General features: G+C 40.9%; 5 protein-coding genes across 6 annotated transcripts; 3 read left to right on the forward strand and 2 right to left on the reverse strand.

Moving 5' to 3' along the window:
* Positions 1-171: 171 nt before the first annotated feature.
* On the forward strand, positions 172-3826 carry LOC111604371 (E3 ubiquitin-protein ligase SH3RF1). Its single transcript, XM_023322442.2, has 6 exons — positions 172-660; positions 724-832; positions 911-2639; positions 2698-2865; positions 2930-3193; positions 3256-3826. The coding sequence occupies exons 1-6, from the start codon at positions 547-549 to the stop codon at positions 3428-3430; spliced, it is 2559 nt and encodes an 852-aa protein (XP_023178210.2). The 5' UTR covers positions 172-546; the 3' UTR covers positions 3431-3826.
* Positions 3827-3834: 8 nt separating this feature from the next.
* LOC111604377 lies at positions 3835-4301 on the reverse strand. Its single transcript, XM_023322448.1, has 2 exons — positions 4167-4301; positions 3835-4025 (listed from the first exon to the last, which is right to left on the reverse strand). Exons 1-2 carry the CDS (start codon positions 4217-4219, stop codon positions 3905-3907), a joined length of 174 nt encoding a protein of 57 aa, XP_023178216.1. The 5' UTR covers positions 4220-4301; the 3' UTR covers positions 3835-3904.
* A 200-nt stretch (positions 4302-4501) lies between these two features.
* On the forward strand, positions 4502-4983 carry LOC111604376. Its single transcript, XM_023322447.1, has 2 exons — positions 4502-4722; positions 4789-4983. The coding sequence occupies exons 1-2, from the start codon at positions 4612-4614 to the stop codon at positions 4882-4884; spliced, it is 207 nt and encodes a 68-aa protein (XP_023178215.1). The 5' UTR covers positions 4502-4611; the 3' UTR covers positions 4885-4983.
* A 72-nt stretch (positions 4984-5055) lies between these two features.
* On the forward strand, positions 5056-6854 carry LOC111604374 (ras-related protein Rab-4B). The gene is made up of 5 exons (XM_023322446.2): positions 5056-5147; positions 5226-5338; positions 5395-5475; positions 5697-6029; positions 6093-6854. The coding sequence occupies exons 2-5, from the start codon at positions 5323-5325 to the stop codon at positions 6302-6304; spliced, it is 642 nt and encodes a 213-aa protein (XP_023178214.1). The 5' UTR covers positions 5056-5147; positions 5226-5322; the 3' UTR covers positions 6305-6854.
* Positions 6855-7537: 683 nt separating this feature from the next.
* On the reverse strand, positions 7538-16345 carry LOC111604364 (endoribonuclease Dicer). Of its 2 annotated transcripts, XM_023322433.2 has the most exons (10): positions 16152-16345; positions 15846-15952; positions 15654-15784; positions 14107-14284; positions 13374-13690; positions 12602-13304; positions 11542-12093; positions 11295-11469; positions 9107-10764; positions 7538-9039 (listed from the first exon to the last, which is right to left on the reverse strand). In XM_023322433.2, the coding sequence occupies exons 2-10, from the start codon at positions 15876-15878 to the stop codon at positions 7600-7602; spliced, it is 5187 nt and encodes a 1728-aa protein (XP_023178201.2). In that variant the 5' UTR covers positions 15879-15952; positions 16152-16345; the 3' UTR covers positions 7538-7599. The 2 variants fall into 2 exon arrangements, with proteins under 2 accessions (XP_023178201.2, XP_023178200.2); XM_023322432.2 differs by having other exon boundaries at positions 15846-16345.
* Between the last annotated feature and the right edge of the window lie 36 nt (positions 16346-16381).

Genomic DNA, 16381 nt, shown 5'->3' on the forward strand with positions numbered 1-16381 from the left:
TAATTAGTAAAAGTTAAATTTCTACATACACCGTGAAATGTAACTTCTGATCTAAAACTTAGCGACAGTAATTCGAATACTATTTAATGTCAATTTTTGTATATGCTTCTATTTGTATGGTTCATTCTGTAGATCAGAGGTGAGCAGGTTTGTATCCGTGTGGATGTCTGCTTGTTTGTAGTTGTGCATTTCAATGATGGCCACGAGCTGCACGCTTGCTGCAGTTTTAAAAGCATAATTTAAAAAAACAACTCATTTTGTTTATTATAATACAAAATTATGAAAATGTAGTGTATTAATTATGTGTTAAAGTATAGTATATAGGTGCAAAAAGACAAACAATTCAATTGTGTCTGTGTATGTATTTCATAAGCTCCGCTTCTTCGCTGTGTACGTGTGCGCGCTGTATAAGTGTGTGTGCTTTTTGGAATGTCGCTTTGCACGAAATTCAAATTGTGACCATCCTTGAGATTTAAAGAGTGAAGGGGACGTAGAAGGCGAGGATCTATGCTATTAATTATGCAAAATATTATTAAATTAAATTAAATGGATGAGCACACATTAAATGACCTGTTGGAGTGTTCTGTGTGTCTGGAACGCTTGGACACCACCTCTAAAGTTTTGCCATGCCAACACACCTTCTGTCGCAAATGCTTACTGGTGAGTAATATGGGTGTTATAGTTATTGTTACAATATATTTATTTATTTTATTTTCTATGCAGGACATTGTGGCCAGTCAGCAGAAGTTGCGATGTCCGGAATGTCGCGTTTTGGTGAATTGCCGCATCGATGAGCTGCCGCCAAATGTGTTGCTTATGAGAATCTTAGAAGGTAAGTGTTCAATGTGTGGGCGCAATTGTGGACAGCCACGTAGCTAATACTTTATTTGTTGCTTGTTACTCAATGTAGGCATGAAGCAAAATGCTGGCAAAAGTGACACTAAAACCGAAGAGTTGCCAAACAGAATTCAACTGCAACAAGAGGTTCCGCCCACGCAACAAAAGCAACAGAAGCAACAACAGCAGCACTACCAAGAACAACAACAGCAACAACAACAGCAATCGCAACCGGAACAACAGCAAACAGCACGTCAAAAACCGCGCCGATTTCTGCTGCCGCATGCATATGCACTCTTTGATTTCCTAAGCGGCGAAGCGGGCGATTTGAAGTTTAAGAAAGGCGACTTAATTTTGCTAAAGCAGCGCATTGACAACAACTGGTTTGTGGGCCAGGCCAACGGGCAAGAAGGTACATTTCCTATCAACTACGTAAAAGTAGCTGTCGCATTGCCGATGCCGCAGTGCATTGCTATGTACGATTTTAAGATGGGTCCCAGCGACGAGGAGGGCTGCTTGGAGTTTAAGAAGAGCACCGTGATTCATGTGCTTCGACGCGTCGATCACAACTGGGCAGAGGGACGCATTGCACAAACAATTGGCATATTTCCCATAGCCTTTGTTGAGTTAAATGCAGCCGCTAAGAAGCTGTTGGATAGTGGCGTTACAAATCCATTACCACAGGCGCCGGCGCAACTAGTGCAGCAGCGCGCATTGCCGCCTGTACCGGTCATCGATCCCACCCATATCACGAATGATTCCAGCACAGGGTCTTCCAACAGCTATTCCTCCAACAATAACAGCAGCAGCAATTCAAGCTCCACCAGCAGCTCCAATAATTGCAGTCCTAACCATCAATCGCTCCCCAACACGCCACAACATGCAGCCGCTGTAGCTACTGCGTCTGCTGCTATGGCTGTTGTTGGAGGCGGTTCGGTGCGTTATCGCGACAAGGGCGCCAAGGAGAAGCGTCACTCGTTAAATGCTTTGCTGCAATCAGCGCCGCTTAGTTTGCTCCAGACGAATCGACATTCAGCTGAGATATTGAGTCTGCCGCATGAATTGAGTCGTTTGGAGGTCTGCTCAGGCGCACAAACAGCCACATCCACATCTACTGCTGTCATAGTGCAGCCGTCTCAAACGTCGCGAGTATTGAAGACTCAGATGCATCAACAACAAATGCCGCCTACCCTCCCTTGGGGTTACCTAGCATTGTTTGCGTATAAACCGCGTCACTCCGACGAGCTGGAATTGAAGAAAGGCTGCGTTTACATTGTTACTGAACGGTGTGTCGATGGCTGGTTCAAGGGCAAAAACTGGTTGGATATTACCGGCGTGTTTCCAGGCAACTATCTGACGCCTTTACGCACACGCGATCAACAGCAGCTAATGCATCAGTGGAAATTTGTGCCCCCCTCTACGGACGTGAATACAACATCAGCGCAGACCCTGGATGTGCGTCTAAGTAATATGCTGCCTTCCCAACCGCCCGATTTGCCACCACGTCAGCAACATGTACAACATCCGTCTCAATCAACTAGCAGCAGCTCAGTCTGGACTAAGCCCGTCGAAGCATTATTCAGCCGCAAGTCTAGTGGCACCACGGAAAGCAAACCGGATAATGTCGGCAGCAGTTCCGGCGCAGTGGGTCTTATGCGTCGTTTGACGCACATGAAAACACGCTCTAAATCGCCAGGTTCATCACTACAGCAAAAACAACAGCAACTGACAAACAAAGACTCAAACAGCACAGCAGCCGAAAATGTGGTCAATGTCGCGCCATTACATCCAGTGCATGTGAGGTGCGTACAAGCATCTAACTCAAACCAAGTTGTATAACTAATATATTATCTTTTTTAGGTCTGGTTCGTGTCCCAGTCAGTTGCAGCAAAGTGAACAACTGAAGGAAACCACTGGAGCTTCTGCAGCAACGCCCTCAAATGCTGCTCAACTATTTCAGAGCAGTAGGAATGTGTCTTACGGCTCACAGCGAATCAAAAGCAACAAGGAGCGACCGCAGTTACTTTGGTCAGTTGAATAAGAATATAAGAGTAAGACTTAGATTATCACGCTTTCTTTTTCCCCACGGCAGTGCTAGACAATCCTTGGATGCGGCTACCTTCCGCAGCATGTACAATGCCGCATCACCACCTCCACCTTCAAGCCGTACACAAACGCAACTACATGCCAACATGATTATAGCGCCCAATCACCGCAAGAGCCAGAGCCTGGACGCGGGAAATGTGCTAAGCGCTAGCAATAGCAATAGTAACCTAAACGCTAATAGCAACGTTATAACCGAAGCAGCCATCAAGGCGAGTGCCACGACAAAGTCGGTCTACTGTACGAGAGAGAGGTGTGTTATTCATCGATTTTCATTTGAACTTAAATATATAAATTAAACAATATTTATTACAGTCGATTTCGTTGCATCGTTCCCTATCCGCCGAATAGTGAAATTGAACTCGAATTGCGTCCAGGAGATATTATCTACGTGCAGCGTAAGCAAAAGAATGGATGGTATAAAGGGACACATGCTCGCACACATAAAACTGGTTTATTTCCCGCTTCCTTTGTGGAACCGGATATTTAGATTAGTTTGCATTCCTCAACGTTTGTTTTTTTTTTTCGAAATTAATCGCCGGTCGATTCGTGCTTCCACACATGTCTAACAATTTCTCTTTTCGAAAAAGAATTGTTGGTACTTCGAATACAAATGCTCGAATAAGTTTTTATACGATTTTTAATCCAACTAGGCTAACATTGTACTTAAGGCACTTAAAATATAAGTAGATAGTGAATCGAAACACGAATAACCGAATCTATGAACCAACTTTTATTTGAAACGTAGATTCCCTTGTAAAAAATCTACCTAAAAGTTCGTAAGTAACCACTGTTATGCATAGTACTTGTACTTACACATATACCAATATATGAGCAAATTAATAATAAAACATATTGTATAGCAATACGAAAAACGATAACACAACTCAAACGTCGAATTGAACTTATTTTATTCACCATCATTAAACATATTTTCAACTAGAGTTCAAACATCATCTGGGACTTAATCGCTCTTGTCAAACTTGGAGCCATAGATGGGCATGTACTGCAGCACTAGCTTCCAGTCAGTGTAGTAGAGCAGAGCCAATCCAGCGGCTCCACCGAACCCTGCTCCGGAGCGTACACTAAAAACAAAAATAGTTATATTATTAGTGCATGAATTGTCTGCATTGGCTAATATTGGTTATGCAATGTGCTTAGGAGTTACTGTGGCTTGAGAAATCACTAGGTGCATTAAAATGGGTTATCAATTTGTTATTACTTACAAGGACGACGCGATTTCCGCGTGTTTCTTGCCAAAAGGTATACGGAAAGCCATTTTGTTCAGTTTTAAATAAGTTTTCGTCGCAAATAAATATTCACCGATTGCTCGATGTATGACCGTAATGCAATACACTAAAAAATATAAAGCATAAACCAGCTGCGAAATAACGAAAAATACTGTTGTGCTGCATCCCTGGCCACCTCAAAACCCTTATTTTTACTAGTAATGTTGGTTAAATCCAAAATAAAAAGCTTATTGAAAATATTTGCCCTTAAACGAAAAATACTAGCCGTCATTGGATTTGTGTACATATTTTGAGATAGTTGAAAAGTTGTAAACATTGGCAACCCTTGTAAGTGGACTACGTGAATAACAAACATTTGTCATCGTTCGGATTTCGTTCGCATTTGCATTAGAATTCTAGTTGATATATTAATTTTATTAAAATGAATATTGCTATTTTCGGAGAGCTTAATCAATTTGAGCTGCTTGTGCTCAGTAGCTTGATGCCAGCTGTCTTTATTTACTTGTGGACATTGATAACCGGTGATATTAAGGTGAGTTATTACACATTATCAGCTCAGAATTTCATCTAACAATCAATGTTTAATTTTTATTTTCAGAATTTTGAGAAAAGCAAGACAGCATATTCGGTTTACACAGCAAAAGATCCAATCAATTGTTACCAAAACTATACAGATGAGAAAAAAGATAACTAAGGAATAAATTTAATTGACAATAAAAATGTTACAAATGTATCAAGCGAAAACTGTATTAATGATTATTTAATATAATAATATAATGAGCATTCACTTATAGTTATGTAGTCAGTAAATGTTTAACCAAAAACTTCTCTTAATAAGAGATAAATACTTTGATTATTGAACTAAATCAAGAACTAACAAGTTCAGCTCAAATGCAGTTCACGAATCACTTTAATATGTACATATGTATGTATGCTTGTATGCATGTGGTACAGCAGGTGAACAATAACACTTTCTAGTTAAAAACAATGCAATAATATTTTAGCAATTAATTTTCAATTTCTGACCCCCTACAGCAATACTGCAAGGGTAATTCGAGGCCAAAAACCACGTAGTTGTAGAGGCAGAGTACAACAACAATAACAAAGAAACAACGACGCAAAAATAAGTAACATGTCTGAAACATTCGGTTTGTAATACATTTTGCCTTAACTAGTATTTATCAGTAACGAAATTTCTTTGCAGATTACTTATTTAAGTTTCTCATAATCGGAAGTGCGGGCAGCGGCAAAAGCTGTCTCTTGCATCATTTCATCGAAAGTAAATGTAAGTTGTACCACTGATTGGGCAGACTGTCTGGTAAAGTAATGGATGGACCCTCACAGTTTCAGTGGCATAATTCCAACTATTGCAAGTCAATTATATATATATATATATATATATATATATATATATATATATATATATCTTGCATCTTACTGCATGTTAAATTCTTTACAGTATGATAAGCCTCTATACGTTCTTATCTTCTTATTTTTGATATCCAGTCAAAGACGACAGCTCTCATACGATTGGTGTTGAGTTTGGGTCGAGGATTGTGAATGTGGGTGGGAAACCGGTGAAACTTCAAATATGGGATACAGCTGGGCAAGAGCGATTCCGTTCCGTCACCCGTTCATATTATCGTGGCGCTGCGGGTGCTCTGTTAGTTTACGATAGCACTTCGCGGGATTCGTTTAATGCTTTGACCAATTGGTTAAATGATGCTCGAACATTAGCAAGCCCAAACATAGTTATATTGCTAGTGGGTAACAAGAAGGATCTAGAGGAAGCACGTGATGTTACATTTCTAGAGGCGAGCACATTTGCCCAGGAGAATGGTTTGTCAATCATCACTAGTCAGGATTGAATTAGATTATCTATATTTTATCTTTATATTTCAGAGCTGATATTTCTGGAGACGAGCGCTAAGACGGGTGAGAATGTAGAGGAGGCATTTCTGAAGTGTTCAAAGACTATTTTGGCCAAAATAGAGACGGGCGAATTGGATCCTGAACGCATTGGTAGTGGCATCCAGTACGGCGGAGCTGCGTTGCGTAATCTACAAACAAGACAGCGCAGTATTAACAAACCCGACTGCACATGTCGGGTGTAGATGATATAAGGAGTAAAGCTTAACCCGAGTTGTAGGGTACGCACTTCAACAATATCTGTGTATTAGTTTAGGTGAGCAAGTTAATCTCATTTAGCCTCCAACTACTTGATACGAAACCGCGTTAGCCTTAGTTTTAAATATATGTGTATGTAATGTATTTCTTTTCTATTGTTAAAAATCGTTTGACTGTAGCTGCGCTGTGTAATTTGTGGCATTCCAAAATGTTGATTCGTTTCTTTTTTTTTTTTGATTTAATGACACCTCACCTTCAATTGCTGAACTAATTGTACAAGTTTCTTTCAATATGTTAACGTATATTATATGTAGTAAACTATAAGCACTCCAACTATTGTAAACCAGTGGCGGGCCCCAACAATAACAAGAATCATTAATAACTGGAATCGTGCAACGAATCTCTGGAAACTTGCCTAAATCATTAGCGAATGCAAAAAACCAGTTTATTGATAATTATCATGTAATGCGCCCAGCATTTTGTAAATAAAAAATTGTAAAGAAACTTAAATAAATTATGCACGCCGTAAATAAAAACGCAAACTAATAAAATAACTAAATTCTAATGGACGTTCAATTAAATTTGTTGCGCCTTATTTCAATACATAATTATTTATTATCCCTACTGATTTGGCAATATTAAGCTTAGGTGAGCACTCATAGACAGAGATGAGGACAGCTACTACTACTAGCTTCAGGATTGGTTAATTGTGAACAATCTTCTACCTGTTGGCGCAAAAGCTGCAAGAACACAATGAAATATTGTAAAGAAATGTAACCATTTCTGATTCATATATTATCTGTTTATCAAATCGGTATAATTGTGACAACTTCCTTTACCGACCGCAACGTACATATAGACACTTGAGCTATTAATATTTGAAGTGCACTACATTTCAGATATCTTATCATTTAGATAATATAACTTAAGTTCTCATATTCCATTGACAGAGATATGATAGACATAGGCATATTAGATATAGTGTTCCTTAAAGTGTAGCCATGTGGAGCACTAGACAACATAAATGGAGCACAATTAAACGATAAATATTGAATTTCATTTAATTTTTAAATACAAATTTTATTGCATAAAATATATATATTTTTCAAATATATTTGATACATATTTCTCTGCTTGAAACATAGTTAAAAACATTGAATTATAAAATCATATTTTATATTCTTATGCGACACTGCATACATCGAGTAATTACTAGTGAACTCAAAGTTATAAAAAATGGAGAGCAAAGTAAAAATGCAAATGAAAATTTAAAAATAAAGACCTATACATCGCATTTGGCCAGTTTTTGGAGTGCATGCTTCGCAGCTGAGAGCTTGGCCTGCTTGCCATTGCTGCCAAAGCCATAGACCTTCATGGTCTTGTCCATGCAGATGAATTGGCAGGTGACCATCACAAGGTTATTGTCCATGACAGGCGAGCTAAAGGTGGGCTTTGCTAGCTTGTGCTCAAAAAGCTGACGGATTGGATTGAGTGGCACATTACGGGAGAATTCGAGTAGCTCGGGCTCAAACATTTTGTAGACCACTTGCCAGGTGGTGTTCAAATCCCGGCAGTCTAGATAAACGGCGGCGATAAGCGCTTCCAGCACATCACCCAGGGCCTTGGGCACCTCCACGTTATGCGAAATGTTAAATTCGCCTTCTTGCGGGGAATTGGCGTCTTTAATTGTTTGCTTTGGTTGCTTGGCCGCCAGCTCGGCCATTTCCAATTCGTCATCGGAGTCGAGAGGCTCCGGCTGCACATCCTTTTCCTCCATGAGAATACGCACATGGTTAGTAACGCGGTGGTGCTGCGTCTCCTGGAACTGCACAAAACTCTGAATGGATTCCGAAAGCAGTGCATTCTCTGCCAGAATAAAGAAATGGAATCGATGACGCACACAAATGCAAGCCAGAGTCGTGTTATTAACCAGAGCCGAGCGCAAATCCGTTAACTGACCAGGTGTCATGCGAGTTTTGTGTTCAAATATGTAAGCTGAGATGAGGAAATCCAATATGGCATCGCCTATAAACTCAAGTTCCTGGTAGCAACCCGTCAAACGGTTTGTTGGATTTGAGGGATGTGTCAGCGCTTGCAGCAGATAGGCTCGATCGCGGAAAGTATAACCCAAATTTTGCTCCAAAAATTGATGATTTATCAAGAAACCATCCACTTCGCGCTGCGATATATTGGTGCGCATGCGGGAGCCACCTAGTTTAAGGTCTAGCAACTGGGTGAGCGGTTTGCCAATGTCCGGCTTGCAAATGCCAAAATATTCCAGCATACGGAAGCCGTGATGCAGTCCATAATTCTTCACAACCACGCCCAATATCGCCTCCAACGTGTCGGCGATCAGTTTATTGGGCATCTGCACCTGGCCCAAGCAAAAGTTGATTTCGCTGCTAAAGTCCGTGCCCGCATGATGAGAATGCTGATTGGATTGACAGCCGCTGATAAAGTTACTAAGTGATTGCTTTCCGCAATTGCCATCACCGAACAGCTCCTCCTCGCTGATGGACAAATTTCGCAAATTGTGTGGTCCCACCAGCGCTGCCAAGCACGGATTCTCCTTCCAAAGCTCCTTCACATTCTGTGGCAAGGCCACACAAGGCGGCAGCCAAGTGTATTTTGGCGTGAAGAGGGTGCTGCAGATGCGATGGGGTATGTCCGTATCGCTGAGGCAGTACAAAAGATTTCGATTAGAGACCAGCGTCGACTTCACCTGAAAGAAGCAATTATAAAGATAAATCCACCAACTTGATTGGTTGATTATATATATATATACTAACCTGCGTTAGAATGCCCTCATTCCAGTCGGGATACTTGTTGGCCAAATAGAGAGTGGCGCTTAGCTTGAGAAAGCAATCGCCGAGCAGCTCGAATCGCTCCATATCGAAGACGTCGACACTGCCCGCATACGTGATGGCTGCCAGGTATTCGCCCTGCTCCGCCGGAGTTATATGCTCATTGGAAATGCTGTGCTGCAGCACAGATAACACTACCTGCTCGACACGTTTGCCATTATCCATGCTGGCGGGCATTAGGGCGGGCAGCTTATTTGAACGTGCTTGACAGCTGTATATGTTGCCCTCGGACATTTTAAACTGCCTCTGGGTCCAGAGCTCCTTGTCGTCGTCTTCCATCTTATCGAAACAGTTATTCTTTCCCCTGGTGAAATTGAAGAAATATGAAAGCTCCACGGGATAGGTAGTCATGACGTTGCGATCAATATCGCGCGGTTCCATATACTGCTGCCAGGGTACCTCTAGATCGGTTATATTCAGCCTTTCCATTGCCTTCTCTACTCCTTTGGTAGGCAACGGCTCGAGCAGCGGACGCGGCTCTTCGCAATCATCGGCATGCATCGCATTGCCCTGGTGATCAACATTGCGGCGCAGCGACCAATCAATCTCCAATGCTCGCGGCCTATAATCCACTCCGTTCTGTGGCATCTTGTCCAGTCCGAGGTATTCATTAATTCGAACGCGCAGCGTCTCAGCATGCAGCATGAAGTGCAACCGTCGCAATATGCTAGGCAGGAAGAGCAGCTTCACCCACAGATCTCCGGGAAAGCCGAAATTAAAGCACAGCTCAGGGATAAGCATCACTTTGGCACGCGCTTTGCTCTGTGCCGAGGATTTGACCCTTTGCTGAACATAGAAATTCAGCTGATCGGACAGCTCGCGTACCTCGAGTAGGAACTGCTGCTTGTGGACCACATCGCCTATGTAGTTCCGATACTTTGCCATAGTGAATTCATAGTAGCTCTTGCCCTGCTGTTTTTCCTCCATCATGCTTAAGGGCGACAGATCCGTGTGCACCTTAGTAACCATCATACGTTTCTCATCATAGTTGGCATACCATTGCGTTACAACTGTGCCCACATAGTCCTGTGGATTCGGTGGCGGCATTTGGTGGCGCTCTGCGAGGCTTCTGGCTTGTGCCTTTGGCAGCCGTTGGAAGTGCTCCACCAGTGGCCAATCGATGCCAACGCCAGGCGTCGCTGACAGAGGCACCACAAGGAAACAGTTCTCATTACTATGGCGATCGAGCACAAAGAAGGGCTGCCAAATACGCAGGATATCGCGAAAGATCATTACATGAAAATGCTGAAGCTGTTCCAACTGCTCCTCGGTCTGTATGACCACCTTTGATGGCTCTTCGGCCACATGCACGTGCATCTTGCCCTGATGGTTGAATAGCGGCATCTCGGCCAAGCGCGGCAATCGTTTCCTCAGCAGCAGAGCATAGTTGCGGCGCGTCTGCAGTGAATCGTAGATGTGACTCGTATAGTCGTTGCGATCGTAGTGTGCCTCCATAGTAACCTCATATGCATAGCATTCCGTTCCCACCTGCGGCATCGCGTCGTTCAACTCCTCTGGATATTTGATGGCATAGGTTTTCAGGCTGCTGTTGGTCTCTTCACGATCTCTACGGTTAGAGGTGACTGCAAGTAGACAAAACGTATACAATAAGATATCTTATTGTCTCATTTGCTTATAAGCATATCATATTATTTATAATCATTATCCATTTGGAATAAATTTTCTGGTTATGCAAATAAATTATACCAGAGCTTCGGAAGGGTTTGCGATTGTTGTCGCTGCTGTTATGACTTTTGCTGGCAACAGGGGCCAATTCTTTGGGCTGCATTTCTCCGCCACTCCGGATACTTGGCTTAGCTGTAGCTGGTATCTTACTGTTTTGATCTGAACTCATTAAAAAAGTCAATTTTCGAGAGAATTGAACCTTTTGGCAAGTCATTTCATCCATGCATTTTTGTGATGATATGATTGTAGCTTTTGAAATAGACTACAACAATAGGGCCAAACAACATGCTGTGCAAGCTTTTCAAATTGGTTGATGTAATTTGAAGCTTGTCACGTTTCCAAGCCAATCGAGAGACTCTGTTGAAACTTAAATTCCACGAATTCAATGCAAGTCAATTTCCCATTTGGAGAAAAGATCATTACACACCATTGTCGCCGTACTTCTTCCAATGCTCGAAGTGAATATTGGCGATCTCGGCAACGCGTTCATTTACTGTTGTGGGCAAAAAGCGCTCGTTCAGTTCCCCTAATTGGTAGAGTTTGACACAGGCTTTAAATGCCGCCGAGACCTTGGCTAAATGTGAACAAGACATGGGGTCGCCCTGTTAATTATGAGACAATAGATCGTTAGGCTTGAGATTGAGCATCACGGAAATATATTGCTAGTATCTTACGTAGAGTGTTTCGCGTAACGTTGAGTTCAACGGCAGAGTGATGGATACAATACATTTACGACAATCTTTGCTCAATTTTTGGCTTTCCGGTGGATCGAGCAGCTTGAACCAAGGCAGGACAATGCCAAAGGCATCAGATGGCATTTGCTGGCAGTAGCGATGCACTAGGGACAGGGCGCTGCTAGCCAGCAGTACGGCACCCTTTGCACTGATGAACGGCGGAATATCTTCCTGGAAGTGCTCGTTGATTTCGTCCATTTGGGGATCTGCACGCTCTAGTACACGATCTTTTAGATATTCCCCGATGTCGGCGTGGGCCTTCCGATACTGTAGTATCTGCGTCGTTGTCTTTTGCTTTTCCTGATCAGACGTGATGATAATGAATGATGCTTCCTTTGAGCGTGCACGCCCTTTGGTCTGCACATACATGTTAAACGTCTTTATCGGATCCAATATGATCACATAGTTGCAGGCCTGTACATCTATGCCTTCCTCTAGGACGCTCGAGCATATCATCAAGTTTGCCTCACCATTACGAAATTCTTGAATGGCCTGCGTGAATAAAAATCAATTTTAATTTAAAACCTAAAGTTTTGACTGATAGCCTGAATCTATTCTGCAGGTCTTTTTTTTAAAATATGTAAAATCTGTATATTAATCATAGGTGTCTACTCTCTCTATTCGCAAGCAATGATGGTATTTAGGGAATGGCTGAAAAGCCAAGTCAAGATAACGATAACATGGAACTAAAAACTTTATAAAGGTGTGAAAGGATGAGGATAACGAACATACGGGCACGGCTAAGGTGACTCAGCTCTTTGTCATCGAGTTTCACACATTTGCACCAAGCCATTCAACTTGAAGTCCAATTTTCAAGGCGAGCAGGGTATAAGAAATAAATCAAAATCATTAAAAGTGAGCAATAACTATTAAACTCGTGCGAAATTAATAATGATTGGAATCAGATTGGTTATTACCCAAGCAAAGCGAACGATTCAAAGTATTAGATCAACAATAAGTTACGCAAATAAATGAATTTATATTGGTAACTATCCCTTACCGTTTTCCCCCAGCGTCTTTCGAGAATGTTGTCGAAATCGTGGAAGATACTATTACGTCCAACTATAAATTGTGGACTAATTACATTTCGTAACTCTGGAGTGGCTGCGATATAGTTAAGTAGCAGTCCATAGATACATTTACATGTATAGCGACGTTCCACGAAGACCAGACAGCAAATGTCTTTGGGCTGCTTGTTGGCAAAGGTTTGCTTCAGATACTGCAAAAATAATTGCACTCTCGGCGTGGAGAAGTTCATGATCACATCCTCTGTATTGAGCATGTCGTCAGACATCTCATCATCGTCCAACATGTCGCGCATCTTGGAAACCAGCGTATGACGCACGCTCTCGCAGAGCGTGATAGCTGAGCGATACATATTCCGCAAGCTCAGTGTCTCAGCCTGTCGCCGCTTAATTTCGAAGTCGACTAACACGGAGACGATTGCTATGGATCCCGCATAGATGCCATAGTTATCTACTTGGAATAGAAAGTCATTAAGCATTTGCTTAATGGCGCTCTTCTTATTCGGATCACGCTGCATTCGCATTCCCTTCGACATGCGCACCGGCTGATGCCCAATCTCTTGGAGATCCAGTACCGTAAAGTATTTTAAGATGCGTTGCCTCATTTCTTCAATTTTTTCAAACTGGTGCATTTTGGAGTCATATGTAATTAGGTATTCTTTCGGTTTTGTCGAGTAACTGGAATAAGTTAATATTTATATATTTCAGAGTGTGTGTGTGTGAGTGAGAGTGTGGGTTTTAACTTACAGCATTACGTTCTCCAATTCTTTGGTGTCAGAGACGGTGATTATATTGCCACAATATGTGGTTTCGAGTGTTCTCAACTTCTTGGACACATCCTTGATTTCGTTGCCTTTAATCAGGACGCCGGTCAGTCCAACGACTCGGGGCAACTTTTTGAAACCTGATTCCATTTTCATTTGGACAAGTTTCATAAACTCATGATATGGGTGCTTGCCAGTGCCATGATGGCATTCGTCTATAATCACAATGCTCACCGAACTCAGTGACATGAAATTTTCGCTAATTAAATCGAGTATCACCTGAGCTGTGGCCACCAGTACCTGTAATAAGAATTCAAAGTCAATTCATAAATAAATTAAGCAATCAAAGCAAATGTTAATAAGAACATTTACTGCCCTTCCACAATAAACAAGCTTCTAATATATTTTTGAACTCATTCATGAAGTGAAAACTGAAAACTGAAAAGAATGGCCCAAGGTTGTTTTGTAAAACAAGAAAAAAGCTTAGCGCGAGGTTCTTAATTTTGTGGAGTTGCGATCGTGCAAACAGTTGCTGATAAAATTAATCAAAATTACTTTGCTGGAATGACTCATGTTTTACTATATACAGAAACAAATTGAGAAAGCTCTATATCATTTCTGAATTTTTATACACGTATTAAAGAAAAGAAAGGCATAAAAATGAAGATCACATAAAACAAAAAGTAACAATCATGTTTGCTTATAGAGAAACTCACTTGATTATTATGTATTTCCTCATCCCATTTGTTTTTTTTCCAACTATCCGTGCCCTGTTCGCCGACATAGAATCCGACTTTGAAGTTCGTAAGCTTTCGCACACAGATAGCTTGCTGTCGAGCCAACTCAACGGTGTTGCAAAGGAATAAAGCACGCTGACCGCCCTCTTCGATCGATCTGAAATATTTCAATATATATTAACTTCATAAGTATCGCTATATAGAAGAACACACGATTACAAAAATATATCTTACACATTACAAACTGTATTGTAGACTGTATATATAAGTTAACACAACACTTAATATAAGATATTAATCAACCCTCGCTATCGCGTGCTCCATAAGTTAAGGAACAGCCCTCGCAATTGCGACAATGCATACTATGTATCAGCACGCTATAGCTGCAATAGTCAGCGGCGGTAACCGGACACTTTTGTTTTGCTGCAAGAGTTTCCGTTATTGCCTAAGATTTTCGCTGAGTCGGCTTGCCGACCATGACATTGTGGCGTGATGCGAGTTTTGGCTTAGCTTAAGTGAAATATTCTGTCTAATTAGAGTTCAGTTTTGAATACAGAGCTCTTCCAATAAGTCGCTTAAATAAATATTCACTCCGGCTTTTGGCCGTTAAATAACTTGTTTCATTGTCTGAGCCCGAGGCCAGCAATAAGAGGCACAGTCGCCTCTCAACCTAATCTTCAGCCACCACAGGACTGGAAGGATATTAATTTATACATAACAAGTTAATTACAGAGTCAAGCGATAGGCAGAACACAGCTTCCGCTTGATATGAATATATAGGTTATGCCTATCGCTTCATAAATAAATATATATATATAACAAGTTAATTACAGAGTATATAATCGTATGTTCTTAGCGGCTTAACAATAAATTGTTCTATTTTCTGTTACAAAAAGGGCATAAGCACAAAATTTGTAAAAATTATTTTGAATTGAGCAATCAAAAAGTAATTTAAGAATAAAAATAAATACTCCACTTTTAGCACATCATTTTTAAGTTTTTTCTAATCACATACATTTTATTAGTGTATTATAATACCTATGCCATTTTAATAGTAAACTCACGGTTTTTACTTATTCTTCAGCTTGTGTATATTAAGTAAAATTATAAGATAAGCGGAATACACACTGAAATGAGTAATCGAGCTCTCTCACGTTCTCATTGCTTCTAGAACATATTTTTCAACACAAGTTGGAAATTCCCTATCTAGGTTCACAAGCTTGATGCTCAGTCCACACAAACGGAAAAACATGGCTATATCGATCAGGAATATTTGTGCGCACATACAGTTGTTCAAAATATTACAATTATTAGTATTATTTTGATTTCGTACTGGCAAAACAAGAAATTAGCATTTCGCACGTAGCATTTGGCATTCCTGAAAAGCTTAGCAATTTTTGCTCCAATACTGTATAGGGTTTGGTATGTGGTTATAAGTGTGTAAATATACATATAGCGCTTCGACTAGAGCGTTGTTGGTATTTATTTGAGTAAATTAAATGTTATAGCTAAGTGTTTCCACTCACTTGTCCATGTTTTGGGAGAAACGCTTGATGGCCAGGATGGCCACGTAGGTCTTGCCCGAGCCAGTGGGCAAATAAATAATACCATTTCGTTTAGTAATGTATTCCACAAGGCGCAGTTGGTAGCTTCGTGCCTGAGTTAAATTGAAAACATAAGCCTGAAATGTAAATTATATTTTAAAAATAATAACTAACCTCGACTTTGTCATCTTCATTATTTGCGGACATATTTCAAATCTGATTTTTTTGCTACTTGTGCACTTCCCGATTGCAAATCGGAAACTGAATTGACGATCACTCAACTACAAATGCAATAAAATTACAGATTTAAGTTATTCGGCTGTGGATTGCTCCTTCCGAGTGTTTTTAATGCTGACGTGGCAGACTCTGCTGCCTTTGTTACAGGCCTCGGATAGTTATTTGTATATTTTGGGGATGTACCGTTTTCTGTCGGTCACTTGGCTATGCGATTCGGCCGGTGTTTACTTTCTTATTACATACCGGTTTCTTAGCAGAATTTCATTAGACTACGTCTAGTGTGATAAATACGGGTATTACTCTTATTACATGTGCAAACAGATAGGGTTGCTTAGCCATTAACAAATGCAAATGTGTTTAACTCGTATAAATAATAAACGAAATAAGCAGACTTATATCCAATTCGACAACACAAAATACCAAACGCTGTGTGGCTGTTTCTAGCAAAGACTAAAATACTTGCAATGACCGCA

Source organism: Drosophila hydei, unplaced genomic scaffold (assembly GCF_003285905.1).
Source record: "Drosophila hydei strain 15085-1641.00,03,60 unplaced genomic scaffold, DhydRS2 tig00000060-arrow-pilon, whole genome shotgun sequence".
Taxonomy (NCBI): Eukaryota; Metazoa; Arthropoda; class Insecta; order Diptera; family Drosophilidae; genus Drosophila; species Drosophila hydei.

Coding starts and splice junctions, on each gene's coding strand:
- LOC111604371 (XM_023322442.2), top strand. CDS start 547: ATGGATGAGCACACATTAAATGACCTGTTGGAGTGTTCTGTGTGTCTG. Junction 661..723: donor TCTGTCGCAAATGCTTACTG/GTGAGTAATATG, acceptor TTTTCTATGCAG/GACATTGTGGCCAGTCAGCA. Junction 833..910: donor GCTTATGAGAATCTTAGAAG/GTAAGTGTTCAA, acceptor TACTCAATGTAG/GCATGAAGCAAAATGCTGGC.
- LOC111604377 (XM_023322448.1), bottom strand. CDS start 4,219: ATGGCTTTCCGTATACCTTTTGGCAAGAAACACGCGGAAATCGCGTCG. Junction 4,026..4,166: donor GCGGAAATCGCGTCGTCCTT/GTAAGTAATAAC, acceptor TTTTGTTTTTAG/TGTACGCTCCGGAGCAGGGT.
- LOC111604376 (XM_023322447.1), top strand. CDS start 4,612: ATGAATATTGCTATTTTCGGAGAGCTTAATCAATTTGAGCTGCTTGTG. Junction 4,723..4,788: donor TGATAACCGGTGATATTAAG/GTGAGTTATTAC, acceptor TTTTATTTTCAG/AATTTTGAGAAAAGCAAGAC.
- LOC111604374 (XM_023322446.2), top strand. Junction 5,476..5,696: donor TCATTTCATCGAAAGTAAAT/GTAAGTTGTACC, acceptor TTTGATATCCAG/TCAAAGACGACAGCTCTCAT. Junction 6,030..6,092: donor CACATTTGCCCAGGAGAATG/GTTTGTCAATCA, acceptor TTTATATTTCAG/AGCTGATATTTCTGGAGACG.
- LOC111604364 (XM_023322433.2), bottom strand. CDS start 15,878: ATGTCCGCAAATAATGAAGATGACAAAGTCGAG. Junction 13,691..14,106: donor AGGAAATACATAATAATCAA/GTGAGTTTCTCT, acceptor TTCTTATTACAG/GTACTGGTGGCCACAGCTCA. Junction 11,470..11,541: donor CGTTACGCGAAACACTCTAC/GTAAGATACTAG, acceptor CATAATTAACAG/GGCGACCCCATGTCTTGTTC.